We start from the raw sequence: 22,188 nt of genomic DNA, 5'->3' as shown, positions 1-22,188 counted from the left end.
ACAAAAACAAAAAATCAAACAAGGAATCACTTAAAACAGTTTTATTGAGTTTTTTTCTTCATTTTCTCGTAATTTTTTTTCTTTATTTTTTTGTCCTTTTTTTTCTTCTCTATGAATCACTTTTTAATAATATATAAGAAGATTACAGTAAAGAGACAAGTAAATATTTTAAAATTACAAGATGTATCAACTATAAATAAAGATGATGTTTTTGTCGCATTTTTTTCCATACATTTTCACATTTTTTTTACCTTTTTCTCGTGCATACCACATATTTTTTCATTTAATTCATAATTTTTTTTATACGCAATATAAATACCACTTTTTTATACATTTTACACAGCAATATACGCAAAATTTGATTTTTCCGCAAAAGAACTTTCTACAATTCCATTTTATTACATGCTGGAAAGGCGTCCTTTTGCGAACATTCAGACAGACATCTTGTTTAAAATTCACATTTTTTTCTTTCCATTTTTTCTTTTATCAACATTCATCACTATTAATGGGGAGCGCAGGGGATAAAAATGGTTAGAGTTTTTTTTTTTGTTTGTTTTTGGGGTGATTTTCACAATAAATTGAACACTAAAAACTATTTATTTGCTTCTTCATTCACATTCAAGTTTGAAGGTGATTTTATTTTCACTTTACTAAAATCTAAAAAAAAAAATAAAACAATGAGGACAATATTCTTACTCGAAAAACATTTTTGTTTTTCATCTAAAAAATAATATTTACACAAAAAATACAGGGTGTGTATTTTTTCTTACCTCTGGCGGTGAAAATTAGCAATTATAGATTTTTCTTTTCTCTATTTTTTAATTTAATTTAATTTATTACTGTGCATCTCACTAAAATTGCTGCTTTCACAATTAATTTCTTTTCTTTTTTTTTTTTAAATCTAATGTAGTGAATTTGTCAAGAAAATGTCTCTTTTTTCCTTGATATTTTTTGCATTTATCATTGAAGAGACAAGATGACGATTGAACTGAGAGTTTGGAAAAAATAATTTGTCCTTTGAGCTTTTTCATATTCCAATATGGCCGCCCAACAGTTTTCTCCTTTTTAAATATCAAAGAATTTTGATTTATTTTCACATCAAGACTTTTTTTTTAATCTTTTAAATTCTTTTAAATTTCTCAGAGAACCTCAAATAAATTTTCAAAACTTTCAGTTCAAACTTTTTTTTCTCACAGAAAACTTCTTAATTGAAACTCAATCTTTTGTGCATTTTGCTCAATGATGAGAAGATAATAATTTGCTTCGTGATAGAAGAAAATTATTCTATCTTAAAGACGATCTCATTTAATTATTATTATTTTTATTTTTATCAGGTTTTTTGTTTTTAATTTTTTTTGCTCTTTATGCTTTTTGCAAATATTTTTTCCAATGATTTTCTTCACTCCAACATATGACACGACTAAATCTACAATGCTGAACTTCATATTTTTTGTGATTAACAAATTTTGTTAACATTTTTCCGATTAAAACTTTTTTTTGCATAATTCCTATATCAGTTTTATTTATTTTTTTATTTTTTTGAACACAAATCTCTTGCCAATTAATAGACATGAAAATCTACATGAAATTAAGGGAATAAGATGATCCCTTGCTAGATTTTCTCAAGAGGTTTTGGTAGCTTTTTTCTTGTTGTTTGCTTTATTTTCTTCTTCCCCGAAAAAGCCTCACCCAAATAAGGATTGAGAGAGGATGTGTAGAGAGAGAGAGATGGGGAAGAAGAAATTTAGTAGAGAATAATAAAATTAAAAGAAAGATAATTGTGGGAGGTTTGTTGCGCTCCAAAGTCGCAGAGAAATTTTTAGAAGGGATTCTTTTCAGCGAAATGGGGAAGGATGAAAAATCTCCCAGGAAGGAAATGCCCTGATTATACCTCCAAAGGGGGCAGAGGGGGGGTCCATGGTGCAGTTGCCAGATGTCGGGAATTAAGACGATCGTGTGGGTCAAACCATATCAATCTATGGGTGCTTTAGCACTTGCGATTGTTGTTGGCACGACTGGCATTCTTGGAGTGTTGCTTATCTGAACGCTTCTGTCGTCCATTCTTGGCATTCACCTCATTGGTCTTGTTGGACCTAATCAGTGCATTCCGACACAACTTCTGGCGTTGCTTCTTGTCGTGGTTCTGCAAGACAAACACCAACCATTCTTACTGAAGAACTTCTTCTCTTCTTTTTTTTTTTTTAATTTTCTTCTTTTGCTGCTCTATGGGAAGATTAAATTGAAGGACTGCCAGTTTCTGTGTCACAGACTTCTTTTCTTTGTGAGGAAAATAAATCTTTGAGGTAGTATCAATTTCTTTTTGTTCTCTGATTGCTGAATCGTGAGACAACGCGATGCAAGCAATGAGAAGTTTCTTAAAGAAAAAAACGGATGCAATTCTTAATTACATTGCTAATAATGTCATCGATCTGATTTATTTGGAACTAAATTAATTCGATAACTAATTTATTTTTAAAGTGATTATTCTATTATTTAACATAGTCAGTCTTCAATTAAATAAGATCACAAAAATAATAAATTCGACAAATAAATCTTTTTGATTAAGAAAAGATAATATATTAAAAGAAATCAATATGGCCTCCATCTATGCGTCTCCATCTAGAAATTACTAATAATGAGATTTAATGCAAAAAATAAGTAAATATCTTAGTAAATTTATAATTAGTCTTTATTCTTTATTTTTTAATTAATCTCTGCAAAGTATAAGGACATGATTTTAAGTAAAACCATTTTTCCTTTACAAAATGGCCGCTATGACTGAAATATCCTAATACCACAAGATGGCGGATTAACGGCTTAAATCCAAACTCGTATCCTTTTCAGGTTCAAATATTTTTCAAACCTACTAAAAGTCTTTTCTTTCCAATTTTAACAGATCTAAAATTATTTTCATGAAAGAAATAATGAAAAAGTCTCAATTTTCATCAAAATTGCATCATTTTTCCTTATAATTATTTTCAACGAAACTTCCATCAGTCCTTCGAAAATAATCAAAGAGCAGGATTGATTTGTGAAATGAATTCTAGCCAATATGATGGTGAATTTGGAAGGAACCAAAAGTAATGTGAAAAACTAAAGAAGGATAGTGTGGTGTTGTGTGAATGGTGTGAGTTTGATTGACCCCGGGAAACCCAGGAAAGCACACATGGAACGACAAAACATGCCAGGAGAATCCCCAAGAAATCTGTAAATGGAATATGTGTATGGGGGTGGTGTATTTGAGAATTGGAGAGGATAATAATTTTGTGAGAGAAAAAGGGGGAATTGATTTGAAAAAAAAAATCGTTTTTAAGAAAAATTTGTGGGTCCATTTACCATTTGAGCATTGCGATACAAATAGCCCTGCTTCTCCTCCAACGACACGACGCGATCCGTGCGTCTGACCCTGGTTGAGACTCGAGTTGTCTGCAATGAGATTTACATGGTGATTTCTCAGTCCTGCGTCCCCACAAATCCGAAACCTTTCTTTCATCATAATCTTCTTCATCAAAACCAGGTAATTAATGCACAAGCAAAGCAGGAAGGGTTGCAATTGCAGCGAGATTACACCTCTTTTGTATTATACGGAAAATTAGCAAATGGGATTTTTTTTTGTAAATTTTAGCCAAACGCAAAAAAAAAAGAATTTTCCTCTCTTCTCCAATTCTTCCAATTGTACAAACAAAAAAACAAAAAAATGCCAATTTGGTGAGGATTAAAATAACATGGAAGGGTAAGAATTGAACATGCATTCGTATGATGAGTTCGATGAATGATTGCCATTTTGTTGATTTGTTGGGGAACTTACGTGGTTGACGATTCTTTCGTCGGCCGGATGGGGTGGTTGATTCTCAGCTGCATCGTAATTCAGCAAGACCATGTCACTCTCAATGGGATGAGATGGGCCCCGGATGCTGTGATACACAGACATGCTGCAACAGAGAGAGAAAAAAATTGTGATAAAGGGCATAATTCTCCCCTAAAGTCTCGTTTAAGTTTATTGAGACAGTGCTTAGTTTTTTTGAACTAAAATTTTTCACTTTTCTGAGCTAATCTTAAATGTTTAAAGTTAGGCTTAAGTTTTTTTTATGCTAGATTTAAATTATTTTTATGTCCATCACAAGTTTTTTAAGTCAAGATGAAACAGTCAAGTAGTCGCGTTTTCTCGTTCCAGCGATGTTTTGGATTTATCTCAATATTGAAAATAAATGAAATAAAAAACTCACCTGGGGTGCTCAATGAGGAGATTCTCAAGGGGCGACGTCTCCATGTGGATGGGTCCCTGGGTGCCGGTGAAGCACGATGGTGGTGTCACGAACCACGACTCCTCCATGGAATTGAGTGGGACAATGGTTGTTTGGAGCTCAGCATTGCGACTGCGACGTCCCTTGGTCACTAGTGGGCTATTTTTTATCTCAACAATTGGCAATTCCTCCTCGGAGTCAGTTCGCGGGAGGCTGACGTCGTCGTCAGCAATGGAATCCCGCTCAACCAGTAGCCAATCCTCGTAGTCGTCGTCAGCAACGGTTCGCAGTAGATTGTGTCGATCAGCTGATGGTGAATCCGCGTCTCCAGTTCGATTGTCGTGTTGCTCCGCTTCTTGCTCCTTTTTATTGCTGCTCGAATTTCCCAGGAGATACGATGCCAATGTATTGAACATTATACAGAGAAATCAACAAATTTCTCACACGACTCCCCGCGCGAAGTTTTTTCTTTTGCTCAACTTTCTTTAAGGAAAATTTAACAATCTTTTCTTTTAGCTAGTTCCTCGCACGTGTTTCCTTTTGAGATCACAGAATAAAACGCACAAAAAATAGCAAATTATCTTTTTTTTGTGCTAAAACCCAAAGCCTTTGCGTCCTTCTTTTTCTTCTTCTTCACAAGAATGCAGTGTCAGTCTTTAAAAAGAATTTGTAGTGTGTGCTTTCCCTTCTTCCTCTTTCAGGTCTCGCAGAGTTAATTCTTCAAAAAAAGAAATTTCTTTTCTTCGTGCTAAGCAGCAATTGCCTCAAAAGTTTCCTTCTCTTTTTTTTGTTAAATATTTAAGAAAATGTATGCGATAAAGATTTGTAGTGTTGTATTGTTCGTTATCAACAGCCGTTTATCAGGTTTCTGGAACAACAAAGACAATTTACACAATTTTATTTAATATTGCTTTTTACGTCCGACCCATATCTTGGCGTCGCCTCTTCGTCCCTCCTCTGTCTTGCCTCCCTCACCATGGGAAGGTCATTTTATCTTGAGTGCACCCAAGTTCATGGCTTTGGGTCACGATAGATAGTTCAACAACTCCATTCCAAAAATGTGGCGCAATCTTTTATATTTTTTTTGCACAATTTTATTCTCTTTCTGTCTATTTTCAGAACATTTATTCCCTCTTTCTCTCTGCTATTAGTTTACAAAGAAATTGCTCAATTTCTTGAGCGCCCTCCCAAAAATTAATTTCAATTGCTAAACCCACTAGAAAATTGTCCATACAAAAATGTAAAATATCATCTAATTTACCAACGAAAATGACCCATTGTTGGCCATTGCGAGTGGGTGTCTTTCATGAAAAAATCGCGCACTCCGACAGCCAAATTGATACCGCAGGAGGGTCAAATTGTACGCCAAAAAAACCTTATTCATTGTACAAAGAAAGGAGAAAAAAATGGCTTTCGGTGATTGACCATTGATTGTTTGAATTATTTGAAATAAAATCCGTGGCACAGCGAAATAGGACGTTTCCAGACGTGTCCCAGTGTGCAAGAAATGCGCGCAAAATAAAAAGAGAAACCTCGTGACTCACGGCAAATAAACCACATAATTATACAAAATTTTCCAACAAGAACACAGAAGAAAGAAAAAAAAACTTTGTGAACACAATGCAATTGGACACGGTCTGTAGTTACACAAACAGAAAATTTATTGCTTTCTCCGTGATGCCATAATTCCATCTGCCAAAAGTTAACAAAGAAATGTTTCAAAAAAAAAAATTGATCAAAAAGTTCTAAAATGTGTTCTTTTGAATTTCCGCGCAAATTGAATATAACGCCATCTAGTTGGAAAATTAATTCTTAACCAATGGAATGGGAGTTATTACCCATTAAAAAAAATTATCGAAAAATTGCCAAAACTTTAACGATTCATTTAAACCAATCAACAGATTCTTGGCTCAGAATCAACAAGAATTTTATTAAATTGTCTGTAGCAGCTGAGATTCCCAACTAAATGCTATCCCAACAAGAAGAATAAAAGTGAAAAAAAAAATCTAGATACGATAGAAAATAAGGTGAATAAGAACCAATTTAATACCAGAGTTTTCAACAAAAGACAACTCTGTGGCAAAGTTGAATGCTTTGAGACGCTCTTCGAGCACTCTTGAAGGTGAACTGCATGGCGGCATGAAATTTGTTAGAACATCTCGATGAGAGAAAAAAGTCAATAAAAATATCAGCAGAAAAATATAATAGCTTGGGGCAAAAAAAATGTAGCTGTGGGTTAAAAAAAGAATGCACAGAGTCCACATAAATTTGATTGGGGAACCCAAAATTAACTCTTTGTGCGCAACATGATGAAATTCACTTTTTTTTATCTCTTGCAAAGCACGATGAGGTTAATGGTAAAGCATCTAAAGCTTACTTTGCCAATGATTTTTATTTGATTACTCTATGTGAAATTATCATCTCAAAGACAGAGAATCTTATGCAAATATTTATTCTTTTTAATATTAATCTTCTGACAAAAGGCAAATTACTTTATAATCTCTGTATACACTTAAAATGGCATAAATCAGCCTTTGATCCATTCTATATATGTAGCTTAGATAGTCCAATTGAGTGCATCTGCTATTGCGCAATTAATGCACATTGTTCATGAGAGTAGTATCTTCCACAATTTCAATTGCTCTGCTTTTTCAATTCCTTCTGTCTTTTAGCCTCCGGAGCATAATTATCTTATTCATACAAAAATAGCTTTCCAGTTCAATTCTTCATGATGCGCACAGCTAAATAATGTCGCTGAGATCTCTTCTACGCGGTGGTTTTTTTTTTTTCATCAACAACACAACTGAATTTATTTATTCAACTGGGTGGTTTAACTTCAGACAATTTTTTTTCATTCAGGCAAAATATATAAAGTATGAATGATGAATGGACATACAGAGGAGAAAAGTAGGATAAAGTTTGCAAATAAATTCATAAGAGAGTTCCACGAAAATGCATATTCATGAAAAGATTTCAATAAAAGCTCAATAAGTGGAGCTTGAAAGTTTACATTTAGAAGCCAAGCACAGTTTTAGTTGAAAAGTTATTCTACACTCTTAAAAAAAATTCTTGTTGCAAACATTTGGATAAAAGAATTCCTAAGGGCTATGAATTAAATAATCTTTTGTAATCAAAAGTAAATAAAGAAGTTCTTTATCAAAGGATTTTTTTTATTAATTTATTAAACTTTATTTTATTAATTGAGTAATTTTAAGTCCTTTGATAAAGATTTTCCTTTTTTACTTCTGATAACGAAAGATTATATAAACCACAATCCTTAAGGATTATGCTGGGAATTTAAATTAAATTGAATTCCTTTTCCAAGACAAAACCCTTCGGATAAAGATCTCGGATTATCCAGAACATGAAACATTGGAGACAAAGTTTCATCTAACAAAAAAAACCAAATAAATTTGAAAGAAATATAGCAGTGTAATAAATTTTGTGGGAAAATACGCGCGATTAGGCCAAGTATCATTAACAACGCCATTTCGTCTGGCGATAGCGCAAAAATTGTTTACGATTTTTTTCTTTCGTCTGATGAAATAAGTCCACAACAGAAGAAGTGGAAAACACAAGAGTCCATTGACCACGCATTCTTTTGATTACCCAGGAAAGACATTCAACTACTAAATTCCACCACCCTTTGGGTCTTTATCGCATCAAATCCCGCTCTTTGATTACAATTGGAGTGTTTGTGTGGAAAATTTTATCATCACGCTTTCCCCCATGCCCCGCCGAGCATGCCTCAGAATGATGATTTTTAGGGAGACAGCAAATGTTTGCCTATTAATTTCTGATAACGATTTAATCACGCCAAATAGTTTGGGTTTGTTGTGGACTATTTCTCGGACCCATCATATTTTTCCACTCTTTTGCCTCCCTATCACGCGTTCATTGTGCGATATGCATGAGTACAAAAACATTCTTTTTTTTTATTAGAGCTATATCAGAATGTTTTTATTTATTTATTTTCTTCGTTTTGTAGTAGAAAACATCCATAAAACCTGGCAAAAGTAAGTACTTTAACGATATTTGTGACACAAAATGTTTATTGCAAATTCGTTAAATTCCTTGGCAATTTTCCCGAACAAATTGCATTTTAAGATTGCACCACATCTGTAAAGATTGATTTTAGCTTTTCGATAATTATAAAAGGAAAATTGTCGGCTATTTGGAGGAGGAAATTACCTAATGATGTGTTGCTGAGTGAGATAAATTACTCTGCATACACAAACTCGCTTTAAACACAACACTATCGTGCTTGTTGGAAAATTCTGATGCAATATTTTCACAATGAATGTCACACCTCTTTCTTTGCTCTTCTTTTCTCTAAAATTCACTACAAAAATGTTTGTGATATTCTCAATTGGCACTCACGTAGAGTCTCTTGAACTTTCGATGTGATAAAATATTAAGCACTAAGTGCACTACAAGTTTTTTTTGCTTCAGAAACTACGCGAAGCTTTTGTACAATGAAAGTTTCTTGAGAGAAACTTTTTAGTTTGTTGTTGCTTCCAGAACGATTCAATGTAGACTGATGTCATGCACAGTGGGAATGTTTGTTTGTGCAAAAATTCTCTTGTGGAGTGCGCGACGCAAGTTAATCCCACAGTTTGCGATAAATAAAGTCCCCACGAATACACAGAATATTGAGGCTCGTCACTTGGATTTTTTTTCTTCTCGAATTTCTTCATTCGAAAACAGAATGGAAAATAAATGTGAAATCGCGCAAAAACACTAAAGTGCCAAAGAAAATCAGCTGTTTCATCCACACAAACACTCACTGCTGCGTAAAATCATATGTTTTATTTACACGCGCCTAAGTTCTTTTTTTTTCCTCATGTGGGTGGGGGGATTTTCTTGGAATTTTCCTCACACTTTAAGAAAGGAAAAAAAAATACTTTTTCAGTTTTTCTTCCTGTGAGAAGTAGCAAAGCAATCATATTTTATTTGCGTAGATTGTGATGATGGCCAAGATTTTTCTGATGGCTTTTTGATGTTCCATCGTCATTTTAGAACGTTTTTTTTTTTTTTTTTCATAAGGAGAAGAAATACTTAAAAAATAATTCTAAGCCCTAAATATTCACTAAAGAATGTTCACTGTTAAATGTTTTAGTAAGTTCTTTTCGATTTGAATTTTCTCTACTGACCAAAGTTAATCCGTAAAAACATAAAATTATGAAATATTGTAACTGTTGGATGAGCCCACCGCTGCCACCAATTGTATGACGACGTATATGTGTGGAAATACGACGAATTTTTCATATGAAACATAATGCCGAGTGAAGATAATGAATTTTAATCATTTACACACCGAAGGTTGATTGTCTATTCATGCCCTTTATGTGATTTAAGCATCATTAAAAAATGCTCCCCCACTCCACTACTCCGTCGCTTCTAACACTCATTTTTTTACGCAACCTCCCAATTAACTACGCACAATTCAAATTAAACACACACACGAAGTTCATTGAAAAAAAATCCTCCTGTGTGCCCTTTTTCACACTCATCTCGTTAATTTTCTCTCACATAGCGCATAAAAAACATTATTCTGTGTGCAATGCAAAAATGCTTATTTTATAAAACACGTTCGGTATGCTAAATGTAAATAAAATATAACAACAATTAGAAGTGTTGCAGAGAGAAAAAAGACCTCTAAAATAAAACCCTCTTCGTATTGTCTTGGGTGGAAATTCACAATTACACTTACAATGCACGTTTCCTTACACACAAAATCGCGCGATTAAATGCATGTGAAAATTTATATTTCAATGTGAAATGAATTATTTATTTGCACACAAAACTGATTTGCAAAAAAAAAGATTAGAGATAAAAATTATATTTTAATGTGTGATGGAAAATTAAAATTAAATAAATATCAATTTTTTTCATGTTTTATTCAATAGCGAAAGGCGCGAGAGGACTAAAGAGCGGGATCTTTTAATCCATTACGCTTCATCATTATCTATAAACCATAATTGAGAACAACTCTACCTCCATAATCATTTACAGTTTCTTTAGCGTTCGTGAAAATAATAATAAATTTTATTTAGAATTTCGTCATATTTTAATGAATACATTTTTCCAAATTTCAACTCGAAAAGTTTAAATATCAATAACGATGCTTAACCATGGGCAAAATGATGAACTTGATGAATTATCTCAGCGATATAATAAGCAGGGACTTGAGAACCTTCGTTGTGATTTTCCTGGTCTTTTTGGCATCATCAATTTTGGGGGAAATTTCTTTGAAAAATTATATAAACTTTATATATATTTTAAGCATTTAATTCCCCAAATATTTTTGGCTTCTTCCCACCAATTTAGTGGCTAGAGGTATTTGTGTACAGTCGTGATCGTGCAGTAGGACCGTCGTCAAAAAAACTTCTCCGCGGTAAAACGGCTTCAAAATGAGGAATTTTGCCTTCGTAGTAGGACAATTGGTATCCTACCTTTCCAATAGTACTAATTGTCCCACTGCGAAGGCGAAATTCCTCATTCTGCAGCCGTTTTACCGCGGAGAACTTTTTTTGACGACGGTCCTACTGCACGATCACGACTGTATATATGTACATATAATTTATAAATAGACTCTGTTACTATTGGAGTGACATCATCCGAAGAAGTTGTGTGCGATTTCTAGACACACTGATGCAAATTTAATTAAACACTTGCTATTTGGGGGGAATTATTGGTAGCTTTAGAGTGTGAAGGTGAAGGAATTTCGAGATGTTTAATTCAAATTTTCATTTAAGAATTTCCCCAATTTTTCCCAAAAGATTTTTAGATGGAATATTAAAAAGAAAATCATAAAGGCTTTGTTCATTGCAATTTATAGAGAGAATGCAATCAAGTGTGGAATTTCACTTTGCAAATTACCATCAATCAGTCATTTTATATGTATGTAATTTTATTGAGTGAAAAGTATGCCACTTGTGCAGTTATATGTATTGCAATTTATCCCTAGAGCTTTGTAATTGCATGCAATTCACAAGCCATCTCTCCTATATATGTAATTCCTCAATTCGTCACAAATTTGTGTGCAAAAAGATTTCCTTTCTCCCAACTCTCACTTCCAATCAATCAAAATTGCATTGAGGCTCATTGTTGCGCGCATATTCGACAAATGGGAGAAAATTCTCTTTGATACACATTGCCGCTCCTCCGTGAAAAATCACAATGTTGTTTTCCCTTTTGGTTGGATCACACTTCTCTCTTTTTTTTTTACAATATATGTAGGTAACCCCGTGTGCATATTGCAATGAAAAATTGCCAACATATTGAGACTCTCTACTAAAGACCCCTCTTTGCAATCTATTCGACAAGGTTTTAATGCTACCTTAGAGAGAATCACAGCACTTAATTGCTCGCTTATTTGTTGCTGAAAAAAAAAAGAAGTAATAATTGCAAATTATGCAATAAAAGTGTGAAAAACGCGGGCCGGGCCGTGTTGGAAGAAAATTCATGAAAACATTGGCAGAAAAAAAGAGAATCATATACTTTGTTGATTTTTAACTTAATTGAGAAATTATATCTTGAGGAAAAAAGTTTGACTGTCGAGGCCAAAATAAACAGACAAGATTAATTTTTTTCTTGGCGCTGAAATTAAAGCTTTACAAGAACAATACAAATGGCATGACCTCGTGACATTATGATTCACAAATGACTGTCTGTGTGCTTAGAGGACTTAGTTGCTGTAGCGCATAGTAGTGGGATATATTAAACAAGTTTAGCTGAATGTTTTGGGGTTTTTTGTTGCAACTACATTAATTAAATGAACGATCTGTAAAGTGAATAAAAAAAACGAATAATTGAGCAATTGAAGAGATAATTATTTTATTCACTTTACGTGTAAAATAATATTTAAAAATATTATTTCGTTAAGTTTTTTTCTTAATAGCTTTCTTAATAATAATTAATTTTTTCTTAATTTTGTTTAGAGACAATAGCATTGCTTGTCATCTGCTCACTGCAGCCAAGACAGATTTATTATGGAGCTTCATGGCATAATCTCAAGAGTTTTCAGCCAAAATCTAAAAGTCTCTGGTTCAAGTCGCAACAACTACATCTCTTAATTTCCTTTCAAATATTTTTTTTTTCATAATTTAGAAAGAATAAATAAAACAATTTCTTCAGAGAAATTTGATTTCCGCATTTGTATTAAAAGAAACACTTCCAAGTCAAGAAAAAATAAATAATCATGTGAGAATAATATAGACAGTGCCTTTTGAACAGCTGATAACCACTTTTGCTTATAAACTCCACCAATATCTCGCGAGACTATCTGTCGCGCACAAAGAGCTTCCATATCGCTCATAAAGTGCGCGACTGTGGAAGTTTTAAGTTTTATATTCTCATCAATACCCCCTCATGCTACAATTAGCAATTGCATCATATTTTTCCCTCCGCCTCCTCATTCTCTCTCACTGCCACCAAATTGAAGAGCAATTATAAACGCAAAAGGTGACACTCTGTGTCTTTGCAAAACCCAATATTGTTGGATCGAAGTGATGGGGCGGCTCTTTTTATAGTCCATCCACTGAATAATACGGCAAAAATGGAAAATATCATTTTCCCCACCGTATGCCTTATCACGCACCCCGAAATTGTCAATAAAATGGCAACCTTGAAAGTTTGCACGAAATGTTGAAATATCAGCGTGCTTGAGAAAATAATTTTGCAAAAAAAATATAATGATTTTCCCTCCTTTTGCGCTCACATGAAAATGCAACATTTGTGCAATTTGTGATTTTGAGTCAAATCACTCGGTAAATTATTGGTTTATATGTGATTGTTGTACATATAGATTATGTATGTACATATGCAAAAAGGGACACAAAGAATTGGAAACATAGAGAGAGAGAGGTGAGTTTTATTGTAGAAATTGCATCTCCAATTAAAGTTAATTAATAGTGGAGGTTAATGCTGAGTCATTTTAGTATCGGTGGTCTCTTTTTTTTCCACTCTTATTTCCCTCGACCATCGCTGACTTGGTGGCATTCACAGTTAGAAACCCATTAATACAATGCAAGTTTTCCATTTATACATTTTCTTTGATGCATTGGAAAAAAGGCGAGACAATTTTTGCACCTGGATAAACCATGTCTGGAACTCTGTGTACCCATCAGAGTGTGTCACATGACATATTGAGGAAGTTTCCAACACAAGATTGATTGCCTTAATAAGCTCAAGTTTTCTTTTACCTTTATCTTTTACTCTTCTAAAATACTCATCCACTATTGAGTGGTAAGATATTAGTTTCTTCCTCTATATTTTGCTTTTGATTTACTAATCTTATAGGTTCTTAAGATTAAATCTTTTTCCTCTTAGATTACAAAATTTTTCAATATTTTTTTAATGAACATACTTTCCATAGAATATATAACAACTCTTCTGAAGATTATGAACCATATTCCTATGTTAAAAGATAAGAGTATGGTTCATAATCTTCAGGGGAACGTCAATAACAATTTGGTAGAGGGCGCTGATATTACCGACTGACAGATACAATGACAATTGCTACTTCCGATGGACTTCTCTTTGGACACGTGTTACACAGTGAAATATAAACAGAATTTAAGTGAATTAATTGAAACTATAAAAGTGAATAGTGAATTAGATAGTGAGATCCTCCTACACCACTTGGATATCACGGCGAACAAGTTGGGATAACTAAATCCTCGTATGCTTACAACACCTTTTCTAACCTACATAACATAATTTTATGAAGTACTTTCAGGAACTTAAAATTTTGGAACAAAAAAAAAACGTATTTATTATAGAATGAACAGCGGTCGAATGAAAACTAAGATATTTACAGTGTGCAGGTGAAAATGCGGGAGATTAGGAGGTCCATTGAATTCTTCTTTCCTCCAAATCTACCCTACCAGGAAGTCAGCGCAGAGGCTGTAGAGCCTTTATAAAGTTGCGGGTTACGAAGGTGGGGACGAAATTGAGGGTCATCAAAATGGATTTGACCCACAACCATAGGATAGATCCAGATCTCAATGCGTCCCTTCCGCGCAACAAGCACCTGCGGAGGCCACTGTACAAGGTAGCTCGGATCCTGCTGAAATCATCTCTGCCCCACCGTCTCATCGCACAGTACCTCCTGTATCGCTCGATGAAGATCATCGACGAGGATGTTATGAGAAAGAGATATCCGACTTCCAAAAAGTTCGCTCCTGTCCTCATCCGATAGACTGCCGAAGATGTTGAACGGTAAATGAGTCTGGTCCCGGAAGACCGCGGACTGTTTAAAGTAGGAGGGACAGATAACGAACAGTCGCTTAAGTCGGAATTGGATGATAATGTTGTCCCAATGAGCCAGTAAGCCTGACAGCCTCAGCCTCAAAACTGATTCTTTTCAGAGCCCAACAAAATTCATAAAGGTCATTTAATGAAATACGAAGATGATGAAAAAAATAGTAAAATTTTAGTAAAACGCCTCTCCCATGGAAAAGTATGGTAACTTCATAGGAACTACTCTGTTGTTATCATAGTTTTCCACGGGAGAGGCGAAAAATCAGTGAAAAATTAAAAATTCAGTGAATTAGTAAAGTTAAAAAGTACAAAATACATACCTAATACAGTTAAAATAATAGTTAATAATTTTATAAATTACTTCTGTGGGAATGGTGAATTTCCGATCCTCGATAGAGGGCGCGAGATAGGAAAAAACTCAGAGAGAGTGGCAAGTAGAACTATCAGACGTGTAAGCTAATATTTCAAAATAAATCGAATTACTTTGTATTTCAATTCATTCTTACACTTCTATAAAATTACAATTCAGGAATAAAAAACGCATTTTACCCCAGTTTCCCCTAAATGTTCTTTTTGCCATGTATTGGGAATTCTGAGAGGTAAAAGAAGAACAGAATTATCTCTTTGCGTGTGTGCCATTGTGAAATGCTCGCACACAAAACCTATAGAAAATTATTTGGAAAAAAAGTTATGTACTTCAAAGGACTTTAAGGGATTGTCTTCCGTAAAAGGGCATCGACAATCACACAAACGAAGGGCACTGAAGACATGGTTTAATCCTCAGTCTGTCCTTCCGTCTCCATTTTTAGAAGAAAAAATATATTTCTTTTTTGCTTGGGGTTCTTTGTCTCGTTGTCAGCCCGTGGTGAGTTCTAAACACAGACTTGTAGTCACGAAAAAAATAAGAGAAGAAATGAGACACGCCAAGTTACACAACGCAATGAAATTTCTCGGAACATTTTAACTAATTCTCAGGAAGGTGCAAAAAAAAAGAGAGAAAATTGCAATTTGTATATGCCACATAGATGGGAAGAATCTGCGAGAGTTGAGAAGATCAGCTGAAAGTTATCGCATGTCTTGTAACCTTGATTTTGAACTGCTCCGAAGGAGGTGAGACAATTTTAGATTTTACTTACGAGATGCTCTTTTCACTCTGTATGACGTGATTCTGGCTCACGAACATTTCTCCCACTCATCTCTTAGCTTTCGAGCCAAAATGGGCCTAATAGTTTCTAACTGAGAGGGAGAAGAGCTTTCTTTTTCTTTTTGAAAAATTCGTTTAGATTTAGGAAATATTTAATTCAATATAAAGTTTTAATAAATCCCACATTTAATCATATAAAAATTAATGATTAAAGATAAGAAGTATCCTCTACATCCTCCCAAGCAGAGATAAAACTGCAAGAATAAAGTCAATCATAACGCGTCCAGTTATAAGAGTTGGTGTCCCACAACGTGTAGAAGTTTGTTTATGCGTTGTAATACTATTTGTGAGCAGAATTAGTAGACAAATTTGATTTTTTTTTGTAAAATTCGGCAATTTGATGGATAAAAATGGTCATATCTCTGGTTCTATAAGACCTACAGAAATTTCTTGACTAATTTAGGAAAGGTATTAAAACAGACTATAAATTGACATAAATTTCAATAATTTTCAAGGTCATCTCCAGAACACAAAATGGCGGTTTTGTGTTTTACTAAAACAGTTTTTGGCATTTTTTGTCTCGAAGGAATGGTTCTAGAGGTTTTTGATGTTCTAGAAAGTTGTAGAGAATTGCAAAACCTTTAATTTGATACTAAGATGAGCAAAATCGGTCAAGCAGTTCAGGAGATATGGCTCTTAGAACTTTTCAAATTCAAGAATTTTTCAAATGGCTATATCTTCTAAACGGCGACATAGAATTTCTTCATTTTTGGACTGGTGCAAGATTATTAGTCCTGCTACAACATATCAAAATTTAAAGAAAATCGATGATGGGGATTCGGAGATATTGCCCCTTAAAGTTAGGCAATTTTTGTTTTTGTTTTTAGCGCCTCTTGCGGATGTTTTTGAAACTTGAAATATTCTAAACAATTGTAGGGCTTTGCAAAACCTTTCATTTGATACTAAGATGGTCAAAATCGGTCAAGCCGTTCTCGAGTTATATCGAAAAAACACGTTTTGCTTTAGGCCGCCATATTTGCTAAACCGCTTGACCGATTTTCAAGAATGAATTATTGATGAAAACGTCTCACTGAGCTCTACAACATACTAAAATTTCAGACCTCTAGCTATAAGGGAACTGGTTGACAGTAGTTCAAAATGGCGGACGGTGGCCATCTTGGATTTTGAAAATGCGAAAAAATGAAATTTTACACCCACATTTCTATATAAAACTTCAAACCGGAAGTCTCTATCTGTTACCGTTCTCGAGCTATAAGGCAAAGTTTGGGCGACCGGCCGGCCGGCCGGCCGGCAGGCCGGCCGGATCAAAAATTTTCCACCACCATTTTTGGAATGTGGGTTGTCTGAAACGTGCTCATACCAAGTTTGAGCCCGATCTGAGGTGGTCGGTTTTTCCGACGATTACAATACTTGGTGTTGGCCACGAAGTGGAACACCAACTAATTGAGGTCACAGAGAATATATAAATAAAGTTTAGTTGCGATAAGATTTTAATGCCTGATGATGGAAAATATAACAAAAACACAAACAAAACGATTAAAACTTATCTGCTAAAAAGTTAATTTTGAAAACTTTGTGCAGCCTGTCAAGAAATTCCTTAACTGACATGTTTGGAATTAAATAAAAATAACTAATTTTAGATCGTAAAATATTATGGAAATAGACTACATATCGCGTGTTTTGGAAATGCTAAAAGTGTGGGTTGATTTGTTGGAAAGATTATAGTTTGAAGGGTTAGATGTGGGAAGGAAAACTTCTGACGCAAAGACAAAATTGTTAGATTATTTAGTGAATTGGAAATAAGTATAAAAGGACTTTCAAAAAATATATATTTTAAATCTTAAAAATAATTATTTTTTCACCTTTTACCCCAGTTTCCCCTATACCCAAATATGTATTTGTGCCCAGATGATTTGTATACGTATACAGATGATTTGTACACATACAAATGATCTGTAAACGTGTATGCTATGCTTATGCGCAGTAGTGGTAAGAGCCTACAAATCGCCGCTTGCAACAGCAAATATCGTATTATAGAAATCACTATCTTTACGATATTTGCTGTTGCAAGCATCGAAATCAGCAAAATCTTTCTCTCTGTATATGTATGTATCTTCAAGAGGATTTATGTCCATTTCTCAAGTTCTTTTGCATTCATCTTCTAGAGTCTTGAGTAATGATAATTGGCATGAGAACGTATTTCTTATACCTTTTGCATCTTACACCATATTCTCCTTAAACCCCATGAACTTAAGCTATGCTGCGCACAAAAAAATTAAGTTCAGTACGCGAAGAAACGCGGATAGTGTCACAATATTTGACTTAATGTATGAAAATTATGAATTTTATAGGCATCATTTGTCATGAGGTGAATACACAAATAGTCAGCTGAATGCACTGTGTGAAACAGTTTGCAGCTTTCTTGCTACTTTGTAAGTTTTGTTTATTAATAAAAATTTATTTTTAAACTAATTAATAAATTTTATTTAAGATAAAAGGGACAAGAGACAATAATTTGCTCAAAAATACAAACAATGACGTCACATTTGTGTTTTTGATCAGGATGAAGCTTTGATGCTAATGCTTCTTCCGGTGAGCTCGACGTAATTTTATGCTTCATATGACGTCATTGTGTGCGTTTTTAGCTGTTTTCTTCGTTTTTTTTTTAATTTTCTTACAATATTTTGTATACAATATGTCGCTATTTATTCAACTATTTTCAGACGTCCTTAAACATTTATGTTTTAAAGATATTTTAAAATAAACTATTTTTATTTAATATCTCCCCGCATAATGTTATTTTTCAAGAAAAAAAACTTTTTCGGCAAAAAAAAAAAAAAAACTTTTTTAACCAGTGTAGCGATGCTTCAGCTGACAACGAGTTAAACCACTTTCGCATATCATCAGCCTGACTATATATATTATCTAGAGTTATATGTAGAGTTTATATATTTTTGTGAGTAGTGTAAATTACATCCACAATTTGTCCCACATTTATCCAATATAAACTCCTAACACATCTCAACTCAAATAATTATTTATGCTCCCAATTGAACAACACCGTGTATGCGAATGTATGTGTATGGCATATGCGGACGAGCATAAAAGCTTGAGATGAAAACAAAAAATAAAATGAGAAAACCACTTCTTTGTTCGCTTTTTGCCCATCAATGTTTCTCTTCAATTTTAACTAACATAATACAGTTTTTCCTTGAATATTTTCCTCTAATTTTCTATTATTTTTTTATCTTTCATTTTAAATTGCATAACGATGAGCGTAAAAGTTCTGTCATGATACCCAAAATAAAATAAATTTTCTCATCACCGCCCCACCTTTTGGCAGATGAAACAAAATCACTTTGCTCTATCTCTATGTGAGGCAGACACCCCCCATGGAGGGCCCCAGAACCAAACATATACTACATTACTACGTCGAATCCCTTGTGTCAGAGTCAAGGGAACAAAAAGGGTCTTGAGATTTTCAAGAGCATGTAGCAAAAAAAAAATTCCGTGATTTCGTGCCAAAAATATAGAGACAGAAAATAAATAAAAACAAAAACTAAGCGAGACCTTGAACGCTTGAGTCTCTCCCCAGGTCTTTTTTTCTGTACTCTGGGTACTGCTCACAAATTCTCAGAGCTATGGAGGCAGTATGAGCGTCATCAGCTGATTAAATGTCAACTTGCAATTTAGACAATAAGCCACTCACTAGAATTTGCTGCCCTGTCCCCTATATAGAATTAAAAATGTAACTTTTCATTTTCCCCTATGACCCTTCTGGTTAAGGTTAAAACCTTAATGTACCTTAACTATGCATATTATGTAGAGAAAGCAACAAAAAAAGGAAAATTTCCAGAGAGAAGAGCGAACCAACACAACCATTCAGGAGTTTGCTCACAAATTCATCCAAAAATTATCCTTTGTAGTTTTCTTTCCCCTATTACTTCCTCAAAGCAGAAAACTCAAAGCTAGATCCTCCCTCAATCAATATCGTATCCACAAAATTTTATCCATCAGGAACTATTGCGTGGGATTAGGAGGAATGGACAATGAGTTTTCTTTATAAAGTAAAAAGTATAGCCTCGTATTATGCAATTAAACCAAGATGGCGACGAGTTTTTCCCGTGCAATTTTCCTTTGCCCCGAAAACAACCTTCGGTCGTAGGGCAGAAAATGAGGGAGAAAGAGGCGAACGAACAAAATTTATATTTCTTTTTAGTGAAAAAAAAAATATCAATGAAGCTTACTCGTCAAAACTTTTCCCGTGTGAAGAGCAGAGCACACAAAAAAAATCTCTACACAATTTTGTGCCTTTTTTCCACTTTTCTTCTTCTTAAATAGTAAAATTCTTTTTTTTTAAATATATATATTTTTTCTTGTATAATGGAAACAACGATCGAACTAGATTCGGGACGCGCTTTCAGCTGACTAACATTGGCTTCTTTTGCGAGGAACAGAAAACCCAGCAGAACGCAAAGAAGCACTAACACATATACATTTTCCCCACACTTGCGCATAACTCACACCAAAACACTAGCTTACTAACCACTATTAAACGTTCTTCAATGATGTAAAAACAAAAACAAGCGCACAAATACACACAAACCTAATAGGGCTGACCTTTTTTCGGGTCCTATTCGCACAAAGAAGTCCCTTTGGGAGCATATGACCCCCCTAGACTAACTAGTTTCTCTCCCAGCATTAAATTGACAATTTTATACATTAAAGTTTTTCTATCCCCTTTTCGTTCCCTTCTCTTATGTAAAAATCTAAAATTGATATCGCAGGGTTCGGTAACTAACAAGTAAATGTACTTTCCATACTATGACTTTATTACTTATTAGCCTCATATCAAATATAAAAAAAAATAAAGATTTACTTTCTTAAATTGAAATGAGACTAATAAAAAATATTAAATAAAAAAAAACTTTAAATAAATGATTTTAAAAATTTCAAAAAGAATGAATTCAATTTCACAAACGTTTTCTTCGTGAAATTGCACATTAAAATAATTAAAGAAACCAATGAAATTAAACTATTAAATCAGGTTTAAGCTTCTTAAATACGATTTAAGTCTTCCTAAACCTGACTTTATAGTTATTCTAGGCCAAAGAGCTTTTTTATTGTACACTAAAGTTTTATATTCTGCTCAGCTAGGGCCGGATAATAACTTAGACCTAAGTTATAGCCCTAAACTATAAATTAGAGCTACAGTTTTTAAAACCTATAGCCTTAAGGTCTTTACGCCAGAATAATTATTTATTTCAAATTGGGTTTTAAGTTATTTTATGATTTTTACAAAGTTCGATGCTCAAAGACGCTCTAATGCATATTTTGATTGTCTTTAGGCGATGAAATTGATAAAAATCATTAAAAAAAATTTAAGGCCTTAAAATCCTTAAACATCAATTAAAAACATTTAAGCGGCACTAATAATTTTATCAAATATTGGATCTTATTCAGCGACCAAGAAATCCTTGAAATCTTTGAATTTTGTACTAAAATTTCCTAATCTTCATCTTAAATTTTTTTTTCATTTCATTTAATTTATTTCCTTTACTCGGGTTGCGTCTGCCGCCGTCTTACCACTACCAGCCTCCACAGGAAAACGGCAGAAAACCTGGTTCTTTGGCTGTATGTGTCAATCAATGTTTTACAAATAATTAATATCTTAACAATATTTCTATACAAAAGTTCTTAAACTATAATCTAACAATTTTCATCCCAAATCATCTTCAATGCAAGAAATCTATTTCAGTTTAATTCTTCCCAAGTTACTGAGCCCTGTTCAATGGCATAATTTTCAATGGACAACACAGCGCAAGGGCTAGGATTGTGTGTGCGTGCAAACAGAGCGATTGTAGCACAGAGAAGCGCGATATTCAAAAACAGTCAGTCCATCGAGCAACAGACAATGACTTTTGTGCTACAATTTTGTGTTTTCTTTTTTTTTAAAGAACATACAAACAAACAGAGAGCACAAAATAGAGGAATATAGTGGCTATATCGAAAAATTGCTGAAGTGAAAAAGGGTTTTGCATTTGCATTCGATCTACATTATGTATTGCGCTACTTCCCCCCTGCTGACTTTTGTTTGTTCTCTATTCCAAACATACACTAAATTATGCTTTTATCATTCCACTGACGAGAGATCGCGTTGCATAGAGTGTGTTGATATTTTATTGAGAGAAAATAATGGCACGACGAGCTTTTTTTGTCATAATAATAATAATAATATTCCAACAGAGACATTTTCAATTCGCCTCAATTGTCCAGAGAGAACTTTACATAAAAAGTCATGCATAGAGCTCGTGGCTCTCAATCAGAAATCTGTGTCGTCAACAATACGTTCTTTTCACTCCTTTGTCTTCTCCTATGCCCACCCTCCGGCAGATAAACCCAACCAAATGGAAAACTGTCTCAAAAACCTCGCAACAACCATTTTCAATGCTAGAAAAATGAAATCTTTCGCATTTGTTCCTCTGTAAAATGGAAACGTTCGACGATAGAACT

At 33.9% G+C, this 22,188-nt stretch overlaps 1 protein-coding gene across 4 annotated transcripts; it reads right to left on the bottom strand.

The window, feature by feature from the left end:
• Positions 1 to 26: 26 nt before the first annotated feature.
• LOC129792209 (tumor protein p53-inducible nuclear protein 1) lies at positions 27 to 22,103 on the bottom strand. 4 transcript variants are annotated; one of them, XM_055831039.1, is made up of 5 exons: positions 19,923 to 22,103; positions 4,227 to 5,112; positions 3,809 to 3,932; positions 3,337 to 3,426; positions 27 to 2,143 (listed from the first exon to the last, which is right to left on the bottom strand). In XM_055831039.1, the coding sequence occupies exons 2-5, from the start codon at positions 4,658 to 4,660 to the stop codon at positions 1,988 to 1,990; spliced, it is 804 nt and encodes a 267-aa protein (XP_055687014.1). In that variant the 5' UTR covers positions 4,661 to 5,112; positions 19,923 to 22,103; the 3' UTR covers positions 27 to 1,987. The 4 variants fall into 4 exon arrangements, with proteins under 4 accessions (XP_055687014.1, XP_055687015.1, XP_055687016.1 ...); XM_055831040.1 differs by lacking the exon at positions 19,923 to 22,103 and adding an exon at positions 8,436 to 10,573; XM_055831041.1 differs by lacking the exon at positions 3,337 to 3,426.
• Between the last annotated feature and the right edge of the window lie 85 nt (positions 22,104 to 22,188).

This window comes from Lutzomyia longipalpis, chromosome 3 (assembly GCF_024334085.1).
Source record: "Lutzomyia longipalpis isolate SR_M1_2022 chromosome 3, ASM2433408v1".
NCBI lineage: Eukaryota > Metazoa > Arthropoda > Insecta > Diptera > Psychodidae > Lutzomyia > Lutzomyia longipalpis.
This window is presented reverse-complemented; position numbering and strand designations above follow the sequence as displayed.

Bases quoted from the DNA above. Each gene is read 5' to 3' on its own strand.
- LOC129792209 (XM_055831039.1), bottom strand. From the start codon at position 4,660: ATGTTCAATACATTGGCATCGTATCTCCTGGGAAATTCGAGCAGCAAT. The intron at 3,933-4,226 runs GTGAGTTTTTTA...TCTCTGTTGCAG, and splicing joins CTCCTCATTGAGCACCCCAG to CATGTCTGTGTATCACAGCA. The intron at 2,144-3,336 runs GTAAATGGACCC...TTTGTCTTGCAG, and splicing joins TGTATCGCAATGCTCAAATG to AACCACGACAAGAAGCAACG.